Source organism: Solenopsis invicta, chromosome 7 (genome assembly GCF_016802725.1).
Source record: "Solenopsis invicta isolate M01_SB chromosome 7, UNIL_Sinv_3.0, whole genome shotgun sequence".
Taxonomy (NCBI): domain Eukaryota; kingdom Metazoa; phylum Arthropoda; class Insecta; order Hymenoptera; family Formicidae; genus Solenopsis; species Solenopsis invicta.
In genome coordinates, this window is record NC_052670.1 from 12499044 (window position 1) to 12526674 (window position 27631).

Sequence of the window (27631 nt, forward strand, 5' to 3'; positions counted from 1 at the left end):
CCAAATTATTTCGATACACTCCGGTCATCGTTTTTTTGCGGTTTGTTAATATTTAACGGGAGAATTTTTGTTACAAAAATTAAAATTAAACGATACAACAAAGCGTATTACACAAAATTTGTGCACCATTTGTAAATAAATCCTTTTCCAGTTTAATATTAACGCTAAATAATAAATAATACGAAATTAATTATATGAATGCGCATGGAATTAATTACACAAATTACATAAATATTTTATAACCTTCCGTTATAAAATTTGCGAATGTTCTGGAACAAGTTGAGGCATTAAAAGCTTCTTATAAATATTATGTATAAGCCGGGAGTCATTAAATTCCGCAATCAGTGCACGTAATTCTGTAAATGTTTGAATGCACTTCGATTTAATTGACAAAGTTTGTGCAGAATCTTATTCACAGACCCAAGAGCTATTCAGTTTCCGCAATCAATACTATTGGCTCCGGTGGATAAGTTAAGCTCTCCGTCATTGTTAGTCAAGAACGCAGTCAGTTCGGTCACGAAGTTAAGACTCAAACAAAAATAACCAACAAGGCAGTTACATTATAAGTAAAATCTTCGGTGAATCCTCTCTCTAGAAAATGTTCAGAAAATTCAAATTACTCTACCTATACTGCTGATGAAGCAGTTTCAACCTCTCTTCTTCTCGCGAAGAAACGGCATAAAAGAAATCGAAAAAAAAACCTCTTTCTCGTAAGACTATATGTCGAGACTTCGTGCCTTCTAAGAAATACCAGTTTAGCAACAAGAAATGCCGTGATGTTATGTATGGCGTGTTAATATCGCGCGGCAATTCTTTTTTTTTTCTCGCTGCTAAAATAAATTTGTTAAGGTAGGGTATATACAGGCGAAAATATAAAAGGGCAAAAAGCACGCCGGTCGGTCGGCCGCAAGCGAGACATGACGATGTTTACGGCGTTAACCATCCTAGCCGAGTGGCTCGTATTTGCGGTTTGACGAGTATGGGGAATAACTCCGTTTAACGGCGGGTCACTATGCTTCTATTTGAGAGGAAACATCATCACGGTCTTCCCAGGATTGGCGCAAAACCGGAGCAAATATCGGCCTGTGGTTAATTAACCGCGGAAGTTTAATCAGCGAGAGTGACCCTATAACTCCGGATACGAAATAAAAGATAGCGTACGCGATCGATAGCGGGGAATAAATCTATTTCAAAGTTAGAGACTGGCACGCGCAAGAGCTACGATGCTGTTTTCAGCGAAATGCTGTACTTTTTATCTTTTAAAATTTTCGAAGTTGTCCCGTCGTTTTTGAAGATCAAGTTAAAGCTGCGTTCGGAGAGCGCGCTGTTAACGCTGTTCCGTCATTCTATCTTTATCGATCATCAGACGTAAAATAAGGGCAAAGTGACGCAATAGCGCTGATAGCACGCTCTACGAACGCAGCCTCTGCATGTTGCACAAAGAGGTCCTTTTTATCTTTAAACTAAATATCTAATTAATTTGCAATTAATTAGCACGAGTTTACTACTAATAAAACTTATTTGATATCTTGCCATAAATTATAGATTCGTCACTGATAGTTTGTATTTTATACTTCCCTTATTATGTTTTTTTTTTACAGTAAATATGAAATATATTTGTATCTGTGTTTTGAACATACGTACGAGCAATAGTTTACGAGAAGAAAATAAATTTCTCTTTCGCAGTCATTAACAGACAGATTTTCTAATTATTCCCCGCTGCGTTCTACATTCTGCGTCTGTAGAAAATTAATCACGTCGCGAGAAAATGCGCATTACAATACAAGTTAATTTTACGCGTAACTGAAAATAGAATTCTCATGTGTATGTACGAGAGATGAAGAAATTTTTGCGAAAAGTTTCTTTGACCTCGCGTGATATTCGTTCCTTTGTTGTCGATAGCCGCGACGCGATATAACTATTTATAAACCCAACATGGATACTCAGGCTCGGGTAATATAGCGGTAGATACAAACACACACATTTTCGGCAACAAACGCAAGGACCAAACGTCTTTTGTAAGCTGGCGAGTGGGTGAAAGCACGCCGTTTCACAATAGGCGCCTTTATTTCGCGTGAAAGGAGAAATCACGATGGTCTTTCAGTCGAGAGACGCGAGCCCGACAAAACAAAACATCGGCCGTTGGTTAATTAGACGCGAACGAGTTATAAGCCCGCGTTATAATACGCGCACGCAAATCGCACAATGGGGGTAACGCGTGCACGTAGCTAACGTGCCTCCGGATCGATGCCATGAGAAAATTGGCCAAACCGGAGAAATTTCTTAAAATATTTAAGACACGCGCGCAAAGAAAAATCGATGTTCTGAATCGTTTGCAAAAAAAAATACACGTTATTAAAACGTTCTGTAAATTCAAGAGTTTTTCGTACGTGCTACGGTAATTAGTAATCTATTGGAGCAATTTGTTTGATTGGAATCGCGCCCTTAATAACGGAGGCTCTCCGAATAATTTCAAGTTCCTTCTCTCGACGGAATAGTCTCGTTTGTTGCAATTTTTAAAATAAATACACTTAAATATTTAACAAATGGATTAGAACGTACTTTTTAACTATTAATTTCCAACAAAGTCTTTTGCTTGGAATTAAAATTCTGGAACAGCTAGCTGGCCACTGAAGGCTACTTGGATGTATGTCAACAAAAGTTTTATTCTAGCGCACTTTAAAACATGCCGTGACATACTTTATATTGTGACTAACAATTAGTGTGTTTTACGTATTGCAACCTACTTTAGCGTACTCCGACCTACCCTCGCCGATAATGCAAAAAATATGTACTTTGTTCTTATTAGCAATAAAGTTGGTTTATCATGGTACATTTATTTTGAAAAATGTTTATACATACGGGTACAGTTTTAAAACTGTATTATTACCGCATTATTTTAAAATAATAAATATCAGGGGGAGCCCACGAAGCCACGCATATCGTAGTCGCGATATGTATACATAATCCTTTTCACAATTCTCGTATTCCCCGATTATAATTATGTACATACTAATTTCAATTTGTCCAAATAATAGCTTTTGATCGTGTAAATATTTTCCCATCGGGAGATTTGCGACAATGTAGATTAAGTGCTGACTCGCTTTTCCCCAAATTAGCACAAATTCTTGTATTTTGAGCATTCCTTCCGCTAATATTTATAAAACATTCTACATTTTGGATTTTTCTTTACTCGAAGGGAGAGAGAGGGAAACATAATTGAACCGGAACACCGCTGAATAATAATTGTTTGACATTTCAGCATTGATGTTTATTAGCTGCCACTTAATTTAGATCTCGACTTTTTTAATCTAGATTTAATTGACCCGATTTTAATTAAATTATATACGCTTTACTCAGAACTTGTATTAAAGAACTTCTGACCCGGTTAAATTCATTTCTATAAGTTTCCCTATAAAAATGACAAATTATATTACAATATGTTCATGTAATAGACATAAATAACTCAAGATTATTACGTCTTTACCATTAAATATTCTCGATGAATAAACGATTCATTACATCGTGTGTATTAAAAACGAGATTGAAGGTCGCGATGCTGATTGAAAGTAGTTCCCTCGTATCAACACTAATTACATACTTGTCACCCCTTGATTATCTCCGATCCCCCAACGACGAATTAATATCGGCACGGTGTGACGCACGCGATATTGTATAACGCAATTTATAATACGTGGCATATATCTATTATCAACATTAATTATTCCGCGGGGTAGCTACGACGCACGGTGTGAGTAACTACGACAGTAATTAGCTCAGTAATCCACGGCGCATTCTGTGCAGTTCCACGGAATACAACGCCGGCGCGATGCGTCGTAGCGTTGGGAAGTAATTTTGTATGCAACGGGAGACGCGCCGACCGAGTCCGTGGGAGTCCACAATTTCAATTGGAAATTATAATGGAAATCTACGCCCACGGAATTTATTTCGGATTCTCCGCGACTCGCTAATCCGAGTGAAAGGAATCCAGCGTTACACAACGACGCAAACGATGTTTACGTCGCACGAGAAAAAAACATGAGGAAGTATCTACCGGTCGAAAACCGTGATTGTGGACAATTTTATTCGAAGCGAGATTCGAAACAAGCGTCACAAGATTCCTCCTCTTCGATTCTTTGTGTGTTCGACGCTGTAACAATCGGTGTAAGCAGGCATTATACAATGCGGGTATGTACGTGGCTCCGACATGTGCATAAAACGCAGTTCGTATATGCGGTGTGTGTTTCTACTGTCCAATATTTTAGGAATTGATTGGAAGTAAATTTTAATGTTTTTCAAAGTCGATTTATGAAGAAAAATTCAAATAAATAATACCTGATGTCAAAAGCTCTGTTTCAGAGAAAAAGGAAATGTTAAAATTCCATAAAATTTTCGTTTCTTTTTTAATAGCTCCTAAACGAAAAAAGAATTCTTTTTTAATAATAAATAGTACCAGTAAATAGGATGTTACCTTTATTTTTTTTACTTATAAAAAAACTTATGCTTAAATTTAGGCTTGAAGGAATTGAGATGCTACTAACGTAAGATAATTAATTTTCATTAACTTAAAGGTATATTTATATCTTTTCTAATTCAATTCATTTATATCTTCTCGAATTCAATGTTAATACTTTGAAAAAAGTCAAACATAAAACGTTAATTTTTTTAAAACTTTTTTTGATTAAGAACTGTTAAGAGAGAAAGAGAAAGAGAGAGAGAGAGAAAGAGAGAGGAGCGATGATTTAATGAAATTTTTAACACTTTGTCTCTGAATTATGAAGTCTTTGAGATATATGAAAGAAATCATATAATCACATGAATTTTTCTTCATAAAATGACTTGAAAGGACAATTTCTAAGACCAGCATTCATAGTCGGTTCTTATATAAGATCTTAAATAATGTTTGAAGTCACTAATACAATTGTATGATTAATTTGCGATGTCTTGAGATTATACTTAAGATGACTCTTAAATATAACAACCAATTTTAACTATGATACAGGCCTGAAATACTGAGACTGCCGGTAATTAAAACACAAGTATACTTGAAAGGAAAGCTATACTCGGAAAGAAGAATTTTGCTGAAATTCAGATCTGAAAATAATTATGTTGAACCATTTTAAAAAATTGAATTATACGTTTAACTTGGTTGCTAAAATGTCAAAACTGTTTGCAATTACATTATCGTGCTTGGGCGTAATATAATTATTTTGATGACCTAACATAAAGTTATTTTCTGATCTGTATTGAGCTAAATTTTTAGGTGCTACAATAAAATTGTTTTTTTCATGTAGGAGAAATTAAAAATTGCGTAAATTAATTAAATAAATTAGTTATATTCATATTGTTAATTAAATAATATTATAATTTAATAAATAACTAAAGGTCTACATAACTTAGCAACGGCAGTTTGTTAATGTGACTACATTATGACCGTTTTTAATTTACTTTCTTTTATTTACTATCTTTTACTTTCGACAAAATTTAATTAATACACGGAAAGAACGATTTTGCTGAAGTGTCTAAAAATTTAGTTGGGTACAGATCTGAAAATAATTTTGTTGGACGATTAAAATAAATATGACGGATGTTTAAATATGTTGAGCAATGTTGCAAAAAGTTTTGACGTTATACCAACCAGTTTGAGTGGTCCAACATACTTATTTTGATGAACAAAATTATTTTCAGATCTGCATCCAGCTAAATTTTTAGACACTTCAACAAAACCATTCTTTCCGTGTAATCTTGTGATTTTGTGTAAATGCTGCGATTTGTGGTGAGTCACTTGTTTACACTCGTTTATTTCATTCAATCTTACGATATGCGTTTGCCATACTCGTCGAGTATTACTCGATATTTAATTTCAATCTAAAGATGCACATAACTTTATTTCAACTGCACTAAGAGAAATATCAATCAAACGTTTAGATAAATAGCGATTAAATGAATTTTGTAGTTACTGATACAAAAACTTAGATACATTTATCAAATCATTTAATTATAAGTTGTATAAAAACAATTGTTTGGTTGAGGCTGTTTGGCCAAAAAAAATTATATATTTGGTAACTATAAAATTTATTACGTTCGCTATTTAATTGAACGTTTGATCTATCTTACTAAATATTTCTCTCAGTGTAGGTTTAGACAATATGATCTACTACTTTGATATTTTTGGTTGCTCTAAACGTGCCACACATGATGGTTCTCATAATTTATAAAACACACAGCTTTACCACATACCATTGTGTTTACTGATAATGACTCAATTTCTGCTACGAATATTGAACCGAAGTTACAGTGTCCAGTTTAATATTTGTTGAATTATGTAGATCTTTAATTATTCATTAAACATAATACAATTAATTTAATTAACTCGCATGCACTTCTTATTGCGCCAACTCCCGTAGCCTTTCTTTCGAATATATTCTTATCTAAAATATTGGACAGTAAATGGAAGCGAGTCTAAAAGTAAAGTCCTGAGAGCGTCTTCAAAAATTCACGTTTCTACATATTTATCATACAGGAGTTTCTTAGAAAAAAAAAGCTGACCAAATTCCACGAAATATAAAGTAGAGAAAATCACGGAGGAGCTGTAAATTGATGTGTGTTCCGGGTACTGATTACAACAAAAAATCTATAAGGAAAAACGGAATTGATCGGTTTGGTTGTTGAGAGGCTTTGCATGTCCGACGCAATTCTTAGCCCGACTCTTGTAGGGTCGATTGAAATCCGCGTTAAGCGTGCTAAATGTGCTGCTATTTAAAAGTACCCCAATCGGGTATTCGAAGTCCCCGAGTGTTCGAGCAATAAGACGCATGTAAACGCGCAGCGGTACATGCACTCCCGCATTGATCCATCCCGTCTTGACTTTCGTCCGCCCAACGCACATACACACGCGCGCGCGTAGCGTGGCACGTTCAATATGAATAATGGATTCAAATCAAACCAGCCGTTTAGCGTGAAAGCGTGTGCCGCGGATTCGCGTCTGTTTGCATATGCGGATTTAATCTGCGTAATTTGTGTAAGTCGCCTTCCGATCGCTCTCGTGCGCGCGCGGTCGAAAGCTCGCGCGTGACGGAAGACGCAATTATTGAATAACGGGCAAGATGGCAGCGGAAAAAAAAGAGAGAAAGAGAAAGAGAGGGTGGGAAAGGTGAGAGAACGGGAGGAAGGGTGAAAGAGAGAGGGAGCCAATCGCTTTATCGCCGGTCGTACTCTCTCGGCTTTAACATGTTGCAGCGAGTAACAACGAACACGGTGCGCCACGGCGGAAATAACGCTCGACTTAACTTACAAGAGACACGCCACCCCGTTACCAACGGGGGCGTCCCGTCCGTCGTCGTCGCGGTGGCCCCTCGTCGATGTGTACCCGATTACCTCGATAACGGGGGCACCTCGACGAATAACCGCCGCGCCGGCGATCGATTTCGGCGACTGATTTACTAACGGATCCACCTGTCTCTCTTTGCCGTTTCAGGTGACAAGATGGCAGCGATACAGCGCCGCAAAACGTCGGCAGCGAAGAGGAATCTGGCGGGCGTGCTGGTACCAGCGGTACTCGTCGTAGCGGGCGTCGTTTTAGCGCGATAAGCGTTTCACTTCGAAATGTCCATAACTATTACGTCATTACTTCCGTTTGTGATAGATAGGATATTACCCTCCTCCCGCCCTTCTTCCTTCCCCTGGAATTTTACGGTCCGCCCTCCCTCCTTTTTCACCGCCCGCATTCGCACCCCTCTCTCTTTCTCTCTCTCTCTCCCATCTCAATTCCTCGCGGGATTTCTTCTTTCCTCCCCGAACCACGCTCCCGTCTTCCGTTCCATCTTCCAATTTCTCTTCCTTCTTCACCCTTCGCTCTCCCCCCTGCCCCTTCGGTTATTCCTTATTTACTTAGTCGAGGTTGCCGCCGGCTGGACTACTTAGATATGCGAGATTTTCGTGGAAGATTGCGCGATTGCCTGCTCCAAGTCATTACGCGCGACGCGCATGCGACTCGAATTATGTAAATACTGCCCGGGTCGAATACGCCACGACGAGGCGGATTACGTTAGGCCAGGCCTGTCCAACTTCCGGGCATCGCTGATCGTCCGTTCACTCGACAGACCAGATTTCAGGACGGCCGGATGGAAAATTCACCTGGTCAGCGCAAACGAATCGATCGTGCTGCTAACAAGGTGAGGCTATATTTCTCGGAAATCGAAATAAATGATAAGGCGACGGGTTCCAAAGGCGCAGACCTCTAACGCGTGCATGTGCGAGAATGATACAAAGCCCGTGTGTCGTTCGTAGATGCTGCAGACACTGAGTTTTTCTTTTAAAATCCTTTCTAGGCATACTATTTTTACTTACTTCGTAAGCACATTGGGTCTTTTCCGTTCAACCCAACTTTTCTCGCTGTTCTAGGCTTTAAGAGAATCTAAAATAATTTAAGCATCTGTTCTATTATTACTAGATAGTTGTTTAACTAAAGTGTTAGAGCCATTATTTAATAAAAGTTGAAATTGTTAGGAGAAATTTGAGAGTGAAATTTTGTCTGGGTCAAAAAAGGCTCAACGTGCCTACGGAGGGTTAAAGAACACGTTTTTATTATATTTATATTTACAAATGGCACAAGCGTCATTCTCGCAGTTTAAATTCTTGGACTTATTTTGTCCTGGAAATGACCAAGTAGCATACGTAAACTGCGAAATTCTGTTGTTAACAAGGTGAGGCTACATTTCTTGAAAATCGAAATAATTAATGAGAGGCAGGTACTAAAGGCATAAACCTCTAACGCATACATGTGTGAGAATGATACAAATTCATGTTCATAGCTAATACAGACATTAAATTTTTAAAATAACGTTTTCTATTCTATTTGTAATTGCAAATACACAATTTTAATTCCTGTACTTATTTCGTCTTTGAAATAACCAAGTAGCAAACGGAAACCGAGGAATTTTGTCGCAGCCAAGGCGTGGCTACGTTTCTCGGAAATCGAAATAATTAATGAGAGCCGGGTTCCAAAGGCACAGCCCTCTAACGCGTGTGAGAGTGATACGAATTCATGCGTTGTAGCTACATGGTCGGCAAAGCAAAATTTTCCAATGCAAGGAGTTTCTGAATGGAGATTGAAGCGAGATAGAGGGATAAATACATTTTCTCATGTTTTTTTCTGTCATATGTTCTTTTAACTTTTACATATAGCAAAAGTACCTAATATTTTTGTTATAGTACCTTTTCTGATATTATTTCTTTAAATAAAATTATTAATGAGCTTCTCCGTATTTAAATTATCGACAATGTTTTGAATATACAACACGATATGATTCAAGTGTTTTCGAAATTGTCGATCGAAGGTAACGTTCTAAACGTTTTAAATCAGAGAATGATTTTTCATTCAAACAAAACGATGCAAAGATCGTTAAAACAACACGAATAAATTTTGTGTCTGTCACAAAGAACTTCAATCAAATATTACATTTTTGTGAATTTAAATTTTCTTAAAAATTTTAGTCTAAATAACAGTTAGATTTCGACAAAGTGGAATTTGATATATTGGATATTTACAAACGTGAAACTACATTGATTCCGCCGGTCCTGGATACTGAATTTTTTAAAGAACGTTTCATTCTGTTTATGTTTACAAATGATGCAATTATCATTCAACAATTTGAATTTTTCGTTTTTGTTTCGTTTTTAAAATAACCGATTTGAATAAATGACTAACCAGCATGCATAAATGAGGGATTTTGATAAATTTTGAGATGTGTCGCGCAAGTAATTTTAAACAGAAACCACCATTTGGTGCCAAGTCAGAGTTGGAATACAACAATAAGGTTTAGATTTGAAGATTATTTGTATCGTCCAAGTTTTGATTGATTGGATTCTTCATTTATTTCGAAGAAGTAATATACGATTCAAGGATTTAGGGCTCTTTTCTAATCAATTTTCGTGATGGCGATTTTAAAATTTGCAGCTTTGTAGTAATATAAACGATGTAATTTCAATTGTAAGATAGTATTACAACGAACTGAGCAGTATGTACGTTATTGTAAATTGAAATGGATAACTATTCGAGTTATGTTCAATGAAATATATTTTGCATTATTAAACAATATTCAATAATATAATAGTAGCGAATAATGGGATATAATATTGATCGAACACATCTTTTTGACGAATTAATGCCACGAATTAATTCGGAATTACATATTAAAATCAAATTAATTTTGCATCGCGATTCTTTACTTCTCGAGTTGCAGTAAAAGAAAAAGCAAATGCTTGCAAAACGTTTACTCGTTAAAAAACTTAATAATCTCGCGGATAATTCAAATCAATCCGAACACCGATGCGATCTCTTTCTACTTAAATCTGCTTGAATAACGCTTCCAAAATCTGAAAGATTTTTCGCGGGATATAGAAAAGGAAAAATAAAAAGGGCGAAAATACCTGAAAATGTCGTCAAAACGCGAAAATTTAATCTTACGTTTTTCATTTTCCGTATAAAAATTATTACGAAAAAATTGTTCGTTTCACAGACGAGAGCGCGCTCGTGCGCTCCTTGCAACGTCGTAATGGCGGCGTTGCGAGATAGAGATCGCACCGTCGCGTCGCACGAAAACGCGTTTATTGCACGACACGGCGTCTCGCAAGAGTTTATTGCACGTGAAACAAACGTGAACAAAGAGCGGTACATGCGTACATACATACGCTGCAATTCCCGAGTGGTGAATCGAGCGTCGCTCTCGCGCTACCATCATTAAAGGCCATCATTAAGACGTCTCGCGGCCGCGTTGTTGCAGATTATACTACTAAATGGATTCGTCTGCCTGTCGCTGCATTCGAGGAGGGCGCCGAGAAGATTACGAAATGTTCTTCCGCGCTATAAATTATTGCAAAACATCCCTTTTCAACAAACATCGTAGCTTCACGTATATTTTTAATCTACATACCAATGCGTATGCAGATATTGTATTAACTCAACAAGTTTTTATTATTGCCCAGAAAAAAAAACGGAAGTGAAATACGAAGCGAGTTTTGCGGAAGAGTATCGAAAAATTTAGCTAGCTAAATAATATACACATCTGAAAATATAATTTTGTTGGACTGTCCCAATAATTATGCAGAACGCTCGAGCATGATGAGCAATGCTGCAAAAAAGTTTGCTGCAAACATTCTGGCAGCGAGCTTGAGAGTTCCATATAATTATCTTGATGGTTCTAACAAAATTATTTTCAGATTTGTCTTTAGCGAAATTTTTAGCTGCTTCAGCAAAATCGTTCTCGCTTCTGTATATATAGTGAAATTATTTTACAGCAATGATAATAATTATAATTGTCTTTATTATGAATTAATTATTGTAAAGTACTCTCGCTATATGGCAATGGAATTATTTACTTTTACATGAGAATTATGATGGAACTTTATCGATTGGTAATCAGAAGAGCGTCACCAAGTCCGTTGCCGAACTTTATTTTATGTAATCGCAATTCGCATTTTTGTGAAGCATGCGCGTGAATGTTTGAGTATCTTACCTAAGATGAGTCAAAGAACCAGGATCGGCTGGATATTGGACAACCGACACATTGCGATGTACTACGTTGCAACGAGTTGATCGAGTAACAGCTTTGACTTTAAAGTTGCAAGCGAGTGTTACATCGTCTCTCTTGTCATTGGTCACGTGTATATACTTTAACTTCTGTCGTTAAAGTTCTGACCTACAAAATAGAAATGATTGTGACATTAGTATACACTGAAAAAAATGATCTGATAATATTAACAAAATTTACATATGATTGGGTGTGTCTGATGAAACCAAGTAGAATTTCTGGTTATTATAACAAGATTCTGGTTATTATAATCAGAACGTTCAAGTCGTTCGACAGATTTTACTATAATTTCTGCAAGATTTCTGATTCGTCCGTTTTGGAACAGACATACTGGTTGAATCTAACAGAATTCCTATTAATGCAACAAAATTTTTTTTCAGTGTACACACACACACATACACACACAGACACATATGTCAGTACAATCAAAATTGCAACTGTAAAAAAATATTATCATGACGCAATTCAATTTCGTGAATTTAATAATTTAATTCTCTTATTTTAAACGACCTCGCTTTCACGAAATTTGCACATATTATCCATGTTTGTATCATTCTCCACTACACAGAAAAAAATTAATATCAAACTGTAATTAATATATATCCTGTTTCATGCTTTATGGTTTTATATATAAGCAACATAAAATTTCTTTTAAAGAATTTTTGATAATCTTAAATTTCAGTAATATTATATTTTTATTCCAATATTGTAATAGTCACCTAAGAACAATATCATTGTTTTGATAATAATAATAATATTAAAAAACTTTAATTCTTGGTTTAAAGATATACTGTTACTTTCTGTCCGATATTTTCTTCCTTTTATTTCACGAAAGTTGATGAATTTTATTAAAGAGGAAAAGCCATGTAAAAATTCAGCTAAAATTCGGGAATTTATTGCGAAAAATGTATTGCATTAATATTTTTGAAACTTTCATTATATTTTATTATTTGATAAGATTTGAAAACCATTTTATTAATATAATATGTTTTTAAATGTTAGAATTACAAGGATATATGTCCAACCACTCAAAAAATGCGTGGAATGTAGGGTCTGCTGTTTTGATCTGAAATCAAAAATTCAAGATAGAAACTTTAGTTAATGAGTATACGCTCAGCATGAATCTATTTTGAAGTTAAAAAATACAAAATTGCAAAAATATGTGAAAAGAAAAAGTACGTTTTTTTTAGCAATTAATGCTAAAACAGTTGTTTATTGTAGAAATATTTATATAAAAATATGCTGTGAAGATGTTAAAGAATATGTATATGCAAGAAGTTCGTTGTTTGAACATTTTAGAGCTACATATTCCACGGCGCATTTTGTTGAGTGGTTAGACATAAATATATACGTCCTTGTAACTCTAACATTTATAACAAAAATGGTTTTTAAATCTTCAATTAAGTAATAACATATACTGAAAGTTTCAAAAAGATTGATTCAATGCTTTCATCACAATAAATTCCCAAATTTTAGCAGATTAGATGTTCGCATGGCCATCCGCTCTTAAATAATGAGAATATAATTTTTTTCTTGCTGAAATTATATAAAATTTCTTAATGTAAGCAAGTTATGTCTGTATAGTTTAATCTCATTTCAATATTTACTTCTTAAAAATTTATAGATGTAGACCTTATATATTCTAAAAAATAAAAATGTTCTTTTTTTCTGTGTAGGAGTGTCAGAGGTCCACAGTTTTGTACTTGGCAGTTTCGCACGATCTTTCAAGCGCGAAACGAATTCGCGAATTAAACTGTGCACCGTTGAGACGCACTTTTACCGAATCAGTTACAATGCGGCATCGTTATTGGGCATAGAAATAGAGCCCACCAGTTGGACAGGCCTAACAACAAACGTGGGCTCACCGAGCGACGACGGCGGAAACGTATGTCATGCGAGGTCTTCTTTCCCTCTTCCTTCCTACGGCGTTAACCCTTCGAGGAGCCCACGAAATCACCACGTAGCATCGTTTTCTCTCGCCCGAAACACTGTACACATCGGATACGCGTAGCGATTAAGGCGAATTCAACGGTTTTTTCTGTATATCTCCTAATTTAAGGTGAGACACGCGCGCGCGGAGATACCAAAAAAAAAGAGAAAAAGAGGGTGAAAGAAAAAAAAGAAAACGTAGGAAAAGTAGGATAAACGGTATTTTGTCGGGAATCGAATCCTTGCTCCATCTTCGTTTGTACACTTATGCGTTATTCAGACGACACGTCTCGGGAAATATTTCCTGAAAAACGTCTCGCTCGTATCACACGCGGCGGGCGGGGTGTCAAGGGGTGAGCTCTCGCAGGTGGGAATACAGGAACATATGCGCGACGTTTGCGCCGTTTAATCCTTGAGGGATACAGTATATACGTGAGATTTACGTAGCCGCGATGAAATCTTGGCGGCGATGTCGGAGGCTAAACGAGTAAAAAGTTATGAAGGGTGCGAGATGACGCGCGCGAATAGGAGCGAGTGGAGTGCGAGAGCCCGAAGTCTCTTTGAGATTCTTCTTAGGCGCGAGATCACGTCTAATGGAAATCTTACGGATTTGACGCTCAAGAACCACTTCTCGCCTCGCCGAGAGTCGGCACGTACGTCGGCATCGTCGATATATTATGTCTTCGAGCGCGGCCTGTGCGCGACGCAATCTGTATCACGATATAGCGATTAATTGTAGTAAAATACACGTTATGCGATGAAAAAGGAAAAAAAAAGAAAAGAGAGTCTTGCAGCTAGACCTCCATTCTCCGAAACATGACGCGGTGGTGCGGGATCTGCTGCCGCCAGTGCAACATCGACGGAAACGCTTGTCGGACAAATCGCAACGTGTGTACCACGTTTTCAATCGCAAATCTGCAAAACTTCGACGTCGGCACACGTATCTCACGAGAATTCGGAACAGACGAGAGTTAGGAAAGGTACGTATTTCGTTTCTAGGATTTTAATATAGCTGTCCTGTTTAGAAGATATTTATAAAAGTATGAATGGCTGTTCGGTGGGCGAAAGTACCCAGCAAATACCAAGTTGCAGTTGTAAAACTGTTGTAATGTCCTACTCAACAATGTAACTGCCAATGTTTGCCGTTATCTATAATAAAATCATCTAGATAAAGAAAATAGTTTCATCTTATCTTTATTCTGATTATTATAATGTATATTATCTTAAGCATTATCCTGGATAAAAAAGGATCATCTTTTTCAAATTATCTAAAATAATATGAACAATAATGAGAAAAAGTATATTATCCTCAGTCTTCAAGTTATCTCCTTTTATTCTAATAGGAGAATGTTTCAAAGTGATGATAAAGTTGGATTTCAAAATTTACTACCGGTACTGAAAATCTATAACATATGTAACATATGTAAACTATACATTTTTAATACTGGTAGTGAATATTGGAACGCAGGCAAGATTGCACAGGTCAGGAGTAATGCGCGCAATGTAAAAATGGCCCCGAAAAAGTATAAATTGGAAAACTTTTGCAAAGAATAATAAATAATTTAGGATTTAGTCAACGAACTGGTAAATTGTGTTTAATAATTAATTTTATTCACAATGTTACGATTTTAAATTTAGGTCCTTTTCAATTAAGTCAGTAAAAACTTTAATGTTAATATAAATATAAAAATGGCTCCGAAAAAGTATAAATTCGAAAACTTTTGCAAGGAATAATAAATAATTTAGCATTTAGTCAATAAACTGTGTTTAATAATTAATTGTGTTTAATAATTAATTTTATTCACAATGTTACGATTTTTAATTCAGGTCCTTTTCAATTAAGTAAGTCAATAAAAACTTTAAGATTAATATAAGCCATTTATTATGAATCGTTTGTTGTGAATAAAATTAATTATTAAACATAATTTGCCAATTTGTCGACTAAATTCTAATTATTTATGTCTTTTTATCACTGGCGATTATAAATAAGACTCCTTTTGCAAAGAATTTTGTCAATGATTAGATAATATTATATTCCTTTCATTTTTTAACTTTTTATTTGCGTATTCATTAAAATGCAGAGAGAAATCTTTTTTGAAGAACCTTTATCTTCAAGAAATAAAAGTTTAGAAATAAAAATATGAACATATTGTTTTCATATTCTAAATTGTTTTGCTCAATAGCGACATTGAAAAATTATCTAGATCTAGATGAAACTACACATATGATTTTATTTCTTATCTAGATAAATTAAAATTAAATCATTTTTATCTTATCTAAAATACATTTACATATAATTTATCTTATCTTTATCCAGATAATGTTAAATTATCAAAGCGCACTAGTAACTGTTAAATAGCGCATTCGTTACATAACAGTTACATTATTGAATGGGAAATTAGAACTAATAGTTTTGTAATTGTAACTTGATGTTTGCTGAATAGTCTTTCATTTAACGTTATTCGTGGAACTTCCAATTAGATTTTCTTGCTTCGTTTGGATACCTTGGTAAACTCGTCGCTTTTCTTCGAAGCTGTCCGAATCCCTCACCTCGAAAGCGATTAATAGTTTTACGGGGTAATTGATCACACCGTAATGGCTCGTATAGTTCCCACGGTAGAAACAGTAGCGTAATATTTCACGAGCTCGCGTTCAACAATTCGTTCCAAATTTATCTGCGTTTATAATAATGAGCGCGCAAATAAATATAACGCGCCGTACCGCGAGTAATTTTAGCGAGCACGCCGCCGCACTTTCTCGGCGTAACGTAAAGCACATTAAACGCAGATTCGTATGCATGAAAATTCGTATGAACCGTGCCATAGAATTCGTGGAATTCCTATGCGCATCCCGCAAATCTAAAATTTTAATGACGTTACTCCGGGTGAAAAAAAAATTTCTCTTCGAAATAATGTCTTCGTGTACGAATGTCGTGAAATTCAAACTCGACCCACATCGCGTTGCATGACGGCGTTACTTTATTTCTTATTACACGAATATGATACGTTGTCAAACGATTTAGCCCAATACGTTTAGAAGACAGGCGTATATCGTTAAATATTTGTTCTGCATCGTGACAGAGAATCTATCAGCGATCTACTTTAAGTATAAAACTGTTCCGATGTCAGAATTGAGTCGCTCTCCCTCTCTCTCTCTCTCTCTCTCTCTCTCTCTCTCTCCGATCGGATTTATTATACGTTATTAATAGAAATATGCAGAACGTGCGATGCCAATTCCATTGGAATTCTACAGAGCGATATTGCGTGACATATGTCACCGTTGTCAAATCGCTCGCTTCCTTTGATAACTTTCGATCGCCTACTCGTGATAAATTTACGGTTACAGCTTTATCGCCCGCGTTATTTGAAATTCAAGCAGTCTACGGAAAGCGGTTACCGAAATTCAACAAATTTTACGATTCCTTCCGACAGCTTCCCCCCAATCGTCCCTCGCGATCACCTCGTTACTGTAAGTTAATAGCTCCTTTACGTGCACTTGAATCGTCCTTGTGGAGCCGAGTGCTTGTTCGTGCGCACGTTACAACGTGTACACAACACGTATACGAATGCATAGGTATTTATACGTTCTATAATTGAATTTAGTATTCCTGTTTACTGCAATGTACGGCATGGATTTATTAATAATAATAATCCTTTGAAAACCAACTTTGTTCTTACAAAAAAGATCGAATCGATAGCAAAAAGTAATTCGATTATTTGTATTTCTGAATATATTTCGATATTATTATATATATTTTTTTTAATTATTTTTTTTATGTACATGTACACGTGACTTATTTCGAGTCTACTATTGCAGTATATTACACCTGGAGAAAAGTATCTTCAAATCAAAGAAAATTAGTTTGAATTAAAGAAATTTGTGCATTGCTATACAATTAAAGAAAAGTTTCTATGATTTGAAACAATTTGTTACTTGTTTCTTTCATTAGAATTAAAGAAATAGTTTAGTTGTGCAACGAAATTTTTTTTTGAAAAAAATATATTTTTAAAACCGAAAACAACTAAATTATTTCTTTGGCACATTACTTGCGTTAAATAATTATTTGTTTAAATTAAACAAATGAAGCATTTAATTTAAAAAAAAAGGCAAATAATGTCATTTCTGGAAATCAAGTAAATTTTTATTTTTCTCAAAGGTATTTTCATTTTAACTTAAAAAAACCGAGTTAATGAAACGATTTCATTAATTTAAACGTAACTTTTCTATGAATACAATTTTTTAATATTTTGTTTCTACAGTTGATTGTAGAATTTTCCGATTATTATCAGTTATTAATATTTTACTATTCTAGATAGACAAATACAATTCTACCGGCACATACATATTCAATATTGATCCTAGAATCTGATCGTGAATATAAAATATTTTCCCGTTTCGCGCATTGTCGAAATATTTTCTATAATACTCGCGCAATTACTCTTTTCGTCCGTGCTATAAATTCCCAGAACAAAAACCTGTATTCATATCAAACTAATATAATAATAACGAACTAAAACGTATTAAACTAATTAAAAAGTAACGTCTTTTAATAATATAACATTCCGGCTAACTTGGACGAGCGGCGTAAAATTGGAAGTTTTAACGTAAAGGAAAATGCGGTCAGTTTTTGGCGAAGGAAATATCAGACCTCTTAGCGATAAATTATTCATCACAGAGTTTTACTTAATAAAACAGCAACTTTTTATCTCGACTTTTTTTGCCTCCGTCCAAAGGCTAAGAAGAGAGGGAGGCTGAGAAGGGGGGAGAGAGAGAGAGAGAGAATAATACACCTCCCACATCACCCGCAAGCAAACCCTTCCGCGAGTTCGCGTTTTCATGCAAAGCAGTCCCCGAGACTGGTGGCCGATAACGTGCACGCGTGTATTTATTTATATTCACGCGCGAATCGAAATTCCTATCTACGCGGGGTATTTCGATGTCGAATACTCCGGCTGATGAAGTTATCGGAATAGCCTGGCGCGATACGCCGTAATGAGAACAATGCGGCGCTCCTCGAATATTTACCAACCTCACGGAATTCTGCAATAGCGCACGGCCGTCACGCTGAAGCGACTACTACGCGAATTCCACGGATTAGCGCGCCGATTCCTCGATTAATTTAATTAAAAATGAATACCCGATGGAAATAATCCCCCCTCCCCCCTCGCCCGCGCTCGCATCCACCGCGGCCGTCGCGCACGCTCGCGAAATCTCGTTCACGCTCTCGTAAAAGTCGTAGCTCGTACGTGCTCGCAATTATATCGGGATTAAACCAATTATTATCGCGAGCGCGACGTTACATACCGTTATCGACTGGCGTTTCCGAGAGTCGCGATATTCATATTTGTTAATATTAAAATAAGATCATAAAATTAGCGTAGCGCGATATCTCGTGTGCGTAATCGCGGCGCGCAACGTAGCTCATTGACTTGTTAATATTTTTATTCGAAACCGGCGGAAATGCTGCTTTTATTATGTGCGAGTTGCGATATTACCCTGGTAACATTGATTAAAAGCAAAAAACAAAAAAGGAACGACGGCAATGGTTATTATTTAAACAAGAGTAATAAAATGTTGCACCGTTATTTACAGAGCCTGGAATTTTGCTCAAGCAGCAGAGAAACCCTCTTCTAGGATTCTAATTTTTTAATTTTCTGGTTGCACTAAATTCGCTCGTTTTTAATTTAAGTAAATCTTCATTCTACCGTAATTAGCATAACTGTAATCTAAAAGAGAATGAAAAAAATCTCGCTACACAAGCTTTCCAAGCTCGGCTCGGCTCGGCTCGGCCTGACGCGATCGTAAAGCAAATGACGGTTGTTAACTTCGCGATGCAGATATCCACGAATTGACAATCGATCTTACCGCATATTCCGGTCAACGGCGAGACGTTATCTTGTAAAATCGCTTGCAAAACCGAGGGGTTAAAGCGCGCTTAATGATTCCATCAGCTCGAATCGGTCTCGTCATTATTAGACAGAACGATGAGTTGTAAAACAAACGCGCAAATCTGTGCTGCGTATGGTAGAAGCGGCGAGAATGATGGCATCAAACCGCAGAGTGCGAATGTTACGGTAACGTAAAAGCCTTGTGTCCACGACGCTAGAAATCTGTCCGAGATCTCGGATAGAGAGAGAGAAAGAGAGAGAGAGAGAGAGAATTGGTCAATCGCATTTGTACAATTCCGCCAACTGACTAATGCGATTGGTTCACTCTCTCACTCTCCGTTCGAAATCTCGGACCGATTTCCAGCGTCCGCGTCGTGGACACAAGGCTGTGAGGACACGTACGCTGCGTGAGGGTCGAAATGACGTCGATGAAAACGCCGGCCGCCGCCGTGGGTCGACGTAATCTCTCTCGATATCCAAGAGTGCTCTCCCGACGAATCTTCGCCAGGTGACGAATTTTACACGGCGAAGCTGCGGCTTCGCTTTGATTGCGGCACGATCGGTGAAATTCGCGATGAAAACAGCCCGAGCGCGCGCTCGTGGGTGTTCACAAGGTGGTCGAACGAACGCAATAATTATCGGCGATTCAGCGCGATGCTTCCACCTGCGGATCTTCGGAAGGATTGGCCGCGCCTCGCTCGCTTCTAGCTCCGTACAATGGGCCTTTAATGAGTTCCCTTTGCAGCGGGCGGCAACGCGCACTGTTTGGATCGTTCTGATAGGGGTGACCGGAAAGGAGAGATAGAAGAGAAAGAGCGAAAAAGAGAGAGAGAGAGAGAGAAAAGGAAAAAAGCTGCGCAAAGTAACGTTTGATCGGTGAAGCGTGAAGATGATTCCCGCGGATTTCGTGGAATCGCGCGCAGTCACCCGTGTATTATGTATCCGTCGTTATCTGGCTCGATAGTGGAGAAGAGCACAGCTGAGGAAGAGGTGGAGGTGAGGGAGGGGAAAAGGAAAAAAAATTCGCCGTAAGAAAGGGTCACGACACGCGCGGGGGTTCATTTCGCTCCCGGCGGACGCGGCGGGATCTCCTCTCCCCTTAAAGATCTTCTCTATCCCTCTTCCCCCCGCCCCTCCCTGTCTCTCTTCTCACCCCTTCATGGCTCCCACGTCGACTTCGCACAAATCGGCGGAATAGCTGTCTTGTAAAAACATCAATAGCAAGCGGAAAGCCCCGCGGAATTAAATCGAGAAGAACGTTCTCCGGACTCTCGAAACTCTACGTGTCTTTTGTTTCTTTACTTGCACCGTGATACCGTCGTTCTATCGCGTTTGTAGCTCCTCGAGAAAACGCTTGTTCTCTTAATCGTTCTCGATGGCCGCGCTCGACACGGAGAGCGACCTGGCAATCGGAAATTATATTAGTAGACGCTCAGCCCCTTCTCTATTGCCTATTATTACTTTCGTGCGCGATAATATTTTTCAATTGACGACTAAATGCAAAAGAAAAAGAATAAAGAACTTATTTCTTACTTGCCGTTACAAGATTGATGTTACCTTGCGTAATATCAGGTGACATTACACCGTTAAATATTAAAGAGTCAAATTGAAACCAATAAGTTGAATTAAATAATATTTTGTTATGTTTAACTTCTAAGTATGTGTGTCGAAATTTATTATTTTAACACAAAATATATTAAAAGGACAACCTTATCTAATCAACCTATTTCTGTAATTAAATTGCTTGGTTAATTAATAAGCAGTGTCCATATTAACGTACGCACCTAGTAAATAATAAACAAAGTTTGACATTTTCATAGTTAACTTGTTTATTGTTTAAATTAACGACAAATTGAGTGGGAGCAATGGTGACCTAAAAATGATATAAAAATGATAAAAAATAAATTGGGTCGAATTCGACACTACGAATTTAACAGTGTATTGTAATTTCAGAATATAAGGTTGAATTTTTCTGACACATCGGAAATAACAATCAAGACGTCTAGCAAAATTGGGAGTAGTTATAATTAAAAATTATTTTAATCGTAACATTTCAAGTTTGTTCGATATTTGGTTATTAGATATTGGTTTGCATTACGAGAAACTTCTTTGGTCTCAAGTTGATATGTAATTGACTTCATCGTTCATAAAAAAAAAGAGAGAGGAAGAAATCTCCGAGACAAAGAACTATTAAGATTACAGGGTTATGTTTAATTGTTGACATAGATTCCATGGATATTAATATATATAACAATTCGATCTATGTTTATTACTTTATGTTTTTATTATCCGTCAAGATAATAAAATAGAGAAATTTTATTATGTTTTCGCGACTGTTAAAGACTGATCAAGTTAATTCTTGTTATCTTAATGATATTTCTAACTACAGATTAAATATTTTTAACTAACATCGTCGCTAATTCGCTGCTCGTACTTGGCCTTTCCTGGCAAATCGATTAGTTTCTGTTTAAGAATTGTTTTAATATTTAATTATTTAGTATTTGGTTATACTATTTTAAATTATATTGAAGGATAATCGAGTTATACACCTAATCCAGCTTACAGCAACATTTTTTCCCTCCCTAATAGGATTCCAAATGCGTTTGATTTGAATATTGGAATTTATTCGCGCATAAAAACTACCCTGTATTTGACCCAAAAACCAATTTGGTTCGGCATTATATTCGGTTGTGATAATTCTCGCAAACCCGGGCAACTGTTTCGCATCGCTTCGTGTGAATCATAGAATTATTAAAAGGAAAGAGAGGAAGGGACGAAAAATAAAAAGATAAAGAGGGAAAGAGAGAGAGAGAGGGAGGGTATTTTCCACGGGAAGAAAAATCACGTTCGTTTCGAAGGAAAGCGGGTGGTCGCGTGTTCGCCCCGGCGCCTTAGTTATTTTAACGTTACTTTTAACGGTAAAAGGCGACACGCCTGAGTTATACGCTGGAAATGCATCGCGCTCGAGATTGCTCGTCGCAAAAACGGCGGTAGCGCGCGCGCGGAAAGCGAGGAGACCGATAGCCTTCCGAAGGTGTTTTACGAAACGGCGCGGCGGCGTCCGGGACGCAAATAACTCGACGAGAAACTTCATTATGATCCGCGCAACGTGTGTTACGGCGACGCGCTAAGGTTCAATCGTGTTGTATCAGGGTGCGAAATGAAATTTTAACGCGTTCTCTCGACGGCCTCGAAGACCGTTCGACGCAACGTATTCGTCTGGCGCTTAATTCGATCTCGTCGACGCGAACGCACGATGAATTATTGATACCGATCGCATAACAAATTCGCGATCGATGCCGCGCTCGTATCGCGGATGATTATGCCGCGATTCGATGACAAATGCATGCGCGATTGGTAACGCGCGACCGCCGTCCGCAATAATACAGCGAGCGGATTGCGCTCGCGAGCGACGTCGGAAAGCAGCGGCCGTAACACGCTTGTATTATACGGACGTGAATGCTTATTAATCATCGGTCATTATACAGACGGCATTTCGCGATTATCGAAAAGATATATGAATATCGTATCGCATACCCCGTTTCCGCACGAGCTCGAGGAGGGGTGAATTATGCTTTAAGGTAGTTAGACCCCAATCACGCGAGTCAACGACTCAACAAATCTCTGAATTTAAACGAAGCTTGAATTATATCGTTACGTAAAATCTAAGAACAAGCTAAGTATTTTACATACTTACGATATTAGATCGTAAAAAAATTAATTTAAAAGAAAGAGAGAAAGGAAACCTATGAATCACGTAGTGAGAGATAACCATCTCGATTGCGTTCGCGGAGCACGCTCTCAGCGTTATTGCGTCATTTTATCTTTATTTTATGCGTAATGATCGATAAAGATAGAATGACGGAATGGCGTTAACAACGTCCTCTCTGAACGCAGCCCTAATCATCCATCCTGTTTGAAAGTACGACGTTACCGTATCTACTAAACTTTCTCAATTCTCGAGAAAATTGTAAAATCAAGATTTTTACTCAAGCTAATATTATATGATAAATATTTGCGGTCTTGTTAAACATACTTCCTCACGAATTCAACTACTTGAGACTCGTTTTTCATTAATTTCTTGAATGTGGTTCCGATTCTGTATGAAAACTTGTGTCGTATCGCGGTATAAATGGCTGTACTACCTTGGTAAATATGGAAAAATCTGCGATGTTTGAATGGTTATATATCGAGAACGGGACGATAATTCGAATTCATATTTTAAAGTATATATGTATTAAAGCGTCTTCTTGATTCGAATGGTAAAAAAAAATCGATTTCTTTAATTGCTTCTTTTAAATCCTTCTTTATGGTTCAGGAATTAACGGCGGATTAACATTTGGTAAGAAAATATTTGGATTATATGCATAGAAAATTAATTTAAAACTTTAAAGTCAAACTCAAAACCGTGTTTTTAAAATCGCGGGAAATTCTCTCTCTCTCTCTCTCTCTCTCTCTCTCTCTCTCTCTTTCTCTCGAAAAAAACCTTGATTTGAAATTTCGCACAATTATTACTGACACTTTTTTGTAGTTTAGAAACCACAATTTTATATTTATCAATTATTTAACGAAAGTGCGCGAAAAAATGTCGACAGTCAAAACATGATTTTAGCTTTGTCGGCATTTTATTAAATTTCAAAATTTTACTCCAAATATTGGTTCATTGACTGCGTATACCAACGTAGAATACTGGTAAAAGAGAATTATTAAAATACTTTTATTACAGATTAGGAATTTCCCACGATTTTTATATTTTTCTCAACGCGTCAAATTCAATAGATCAGGAGAGGGGAATGGATAAGAGAAATGTCATTTTAACTCTGCAACTTGCAGGACAAAAATTCGTATTAAAACAAATAAAAAGTTTCAGTCTTAATCAATTGTATAGTTTGTTCACAATTCACTTCCCCCCAAAAAAGCAGTCAACTCTTAAGCCTCTGAACCAGAAAGACCCCTTAATATCTAAATTATTTGAGATAAAAGTTTCCAGACATTCTCGAATAACGTGTTTTGAAGTCTAACTACCTTAAACAACTGTGCGATCGCGCAAACAAAACGCCTGACAAAAGCGGTCGAACAGTAGCAAGGAACAATTGAGGTGGAAATTCCTGTCCGCGGCTATCGATTGAATTTCATTCGGAATTTGAAGCGGCGTAATCGGCGCTGATCCATCTCGAGTTCCCGGTCAGACGTCGCGGGCAGCCCAGCCGGCCGGCCGGATTCGAGCTGCCCGATTCGAGACGCGGACGCGAGGGAGTGCAGGTGCGAACGAGAGACCAGGATTGCGGCTCGCCGGGCGGAAGACTGATTGGCCGACCCAGATGCATACCGTTATCATAAATCTGCCCAAAATCCCCCGCAACCGCGCGGATATACATTGCGCTACTTCCTCGCCCCTGGCCGCTGCACGCTGCCGTCGCCGCCGCTTCCTGCACACGATGCACGTCTGGAGTCCGTGCGTTCTTCATACCGTACTTTCGCGGCGGACCGAGGAGAAATCGCACGTCGGGATAAATTAAGGAGGTTCTCCAGCTTTAAAAGATGAAGGGGAATCGCATGATTTGTCATACAGATTTTTTGAGAAAAATGAGCATTTGACATCTTTTACCATCTTCAAAATAATAAATTATGAACAAATTTAAGTAATAAAAAAATCACAATTTGTTATTTATAAATAATTTCTCTATATTATGTAACATTGATAAATATTGGTGCAAAAAAATTATTTTCGTGCCATAGTGGCACATACATTTGTTAAACCTTCAAAAAATCATATCTTTCACAAAAATAAAGATAGCAATTTTTTCTGGGCTCATTTCAAAGATAAATGATAAGACTGTTCACAAAAAAATCAACACCCTTAGGAGTTTCTCTCCTTGATCTGTATATTTCATCAAAAATAGGTAAAAATGAAAAATTCATCTTAAAAAATAAGATAGCAAGTCCTTTCTGGATTCATTTTGAAAGTTAACGTAAGGACTATTTGTAAAAACAAAATCGCTATTTAATTTCAAAATAACGGATCTAATGTGGTGGACAAAAATATGAAATTTTGTTGGATTTGAACATTTTGATCCTCCATATTGAATCCACCATTTTAGAGTTTAAAATTTTGATTACAGATTCATAATCAGCGACCCTAAAAATTTCTAGTAAGACGTAAATTAGAATGAATTTTGCTAATTATTCCTAGAAAAAAAGTTAAACACGAAAAGGTTGAATAGTAACAGCGTTGTGAATTTTACTGGTATGATGTCATATTTAAAGATAATTGTATAATTCACGAACATTTCATACTCTTACACGAAAATGATGAACTTTCATTTTTTTTTAATTCCACATTTTCTTCGAACTTCATTCTTTTTTATAATTAGTTTTTTTTTCAAAAGTCTTGTACTTTGCAATTAAATTACTTCAACTTTTCTTGCCACAAAATTTGAAGAAAGCTATTATAGTTTATTGAATCAAATATACATAAGATAATTCAGAGTCAATATAAATTATTCGTGCATTTATATATCTAAATATACATTAATTATTAGTTAAAGTTAATAAATTTTAATTACTATTACAAATTATTGAAATTAGGTACTTAATCATTGGAAATAGCTGTTTCTTGGTGTAGATACTCGTAATTCATGCGATAGATTATTGAGTATATCATGTTTCTTAAGCCTCGTGTCCACGATGCTAGAAATAGGTCCAAATCTCGGACAGAGAGAGAATTAATCGCATTTGAGAACAATTCAGTCAACTAACTAATGTGATTCGTCAATTCACTCCTGTCCGAGATCTCGACTCGATTTCTAGAATAGTGCACACAAGGCTTTAGATTAATATGTTCTTGCTTAAAACTCTGTGATCAAGAGATAAAATTACATACACGATCAAATATGCGTAAAAAATTATACAGCGCAAAAAATTTGATTAATGGTTCGAGTCATTATGATCCTGTGCAATTTATTACGTATTACATTGTACTGAAAATGATCCAAACAATAGGACTGAAACCTTTACGTTGTAGCTTTAATTAGTAATATATATTTAGGTACACACACGAATAACTGATGTTGGTTCTAATTTAGCATTTTATATACATTGGATTTAATTCTCTGAAAACTAATTTTTGTTTATTTATTAAAAGTTTATTCGTTTATTAGTTTATTCAAAGTTTATTTTTATTGAAAGTTAATTTTTATTAATTTATTTAAAATGTATTAGTTTTTAAAAAGTTATATTAAATAAAATTAAAAAAAAAAAAAAACTAGATGATCAAGAAATTAGACAAAATTCAGGAAAAACCTTTATATATTATTTTTATATACTTATTCTCAAAATTAAATTGAATTCTTATAGTTATATTAAAATACTGGAGAATTTCATCTTAAACGGTATCAGACTATCTTTGGAGATTGAAGATTAAAGATTAAAATTCAACCAACCAGATACTTGTAACTTTAATCCGTTTCGTTCTAATTGGTTGAATTCTAATCTCCAATTATCGCAATCCTCAATCTGCAATGCGTAATCTAATACCGGCTTAATGGCGCGGCGTTTGTTTCAAGTACCGTCACGCACGGCCCGCATTTTAAACGCGAAATCTAACTGACCTTTGCCGCAACCACCACCGACGCGTCTAAGCAAGTAGGTCGGCTTTGTCGCTCTACGCATTCCGACGAGCGTGAGGAAAAAAAAAGAGATGAAAACTTGATGTATCGTCGAGCGTGTTGCGCCGCGTAATAAATTCGACTCTAAGCGTTCGAGATCGATGAGACCGAGGACCACATTGTGCCACTTAAGAAATTACCCTGCTAAGGATCGACGATAAGAGCTTGAAGCTGACGCTTTAGTTGCGATAAAACCGAATATCGCATATCTAATAACGCTTAGAGAAAAAAAAAATTGAAATTTAGTCGAAACGCTAATGAGAGACGCAGGGAGAGGGTGGAGAACCCTTCGTGGCACGTTCAGAATGTTGGATATAAAATCAATTTGCATGTATATTCGGGCGCGATTAAATATACGCGGCGCGAATATACGTGTAACGCGGAATATTCGTTCCCGTAGAAGCAAATCTTAATGTAGAATCGTGCGGAATGAAAGCGCGGTGGATGAAAACGCGGATAACACGCGACGTACGTCGAGGGATTCGGAAATACGACGAGATTGCGGGCTCGTTTCCCCATTTGACTTTTTTTTCGCAGGTTCGCCTGCTCTTGCGTA

At 36.7% G+C, this 27631-nt stretch overlaps 1 protein-coding gene across 5 annotated transcripts in view; it reads left to right on the forward strand.

The window, feature by feature from the left end:
- LOC105202438 (zwei Ig domain protein zig-8) overlaps positions 1-27104 on the forward strand; it is a 368807-nt gene extending 341703 nt beyond the window's left edge. For 4 of the 5 annotated variants that reach the window (XM_039452174.1, XM_039452175.1, XM_039452173.1 and 1 more), the window contains exon 7: positions 7478-27104. In XM_039452174.1, the coding sequence (XP_039308108.1) occupies positions 7478-7590 (113 nt within the window). In that variant the 3' untranslated portion in view covers positions 7591-27104. The remainder of the gene's footprint in view (positions 1-7477) is intronic. The other variant, XR_005575284.1, reaches the window with a different exon arrangement.
- Positions 27105-27631: the final 527 nt, after the last annotated feature.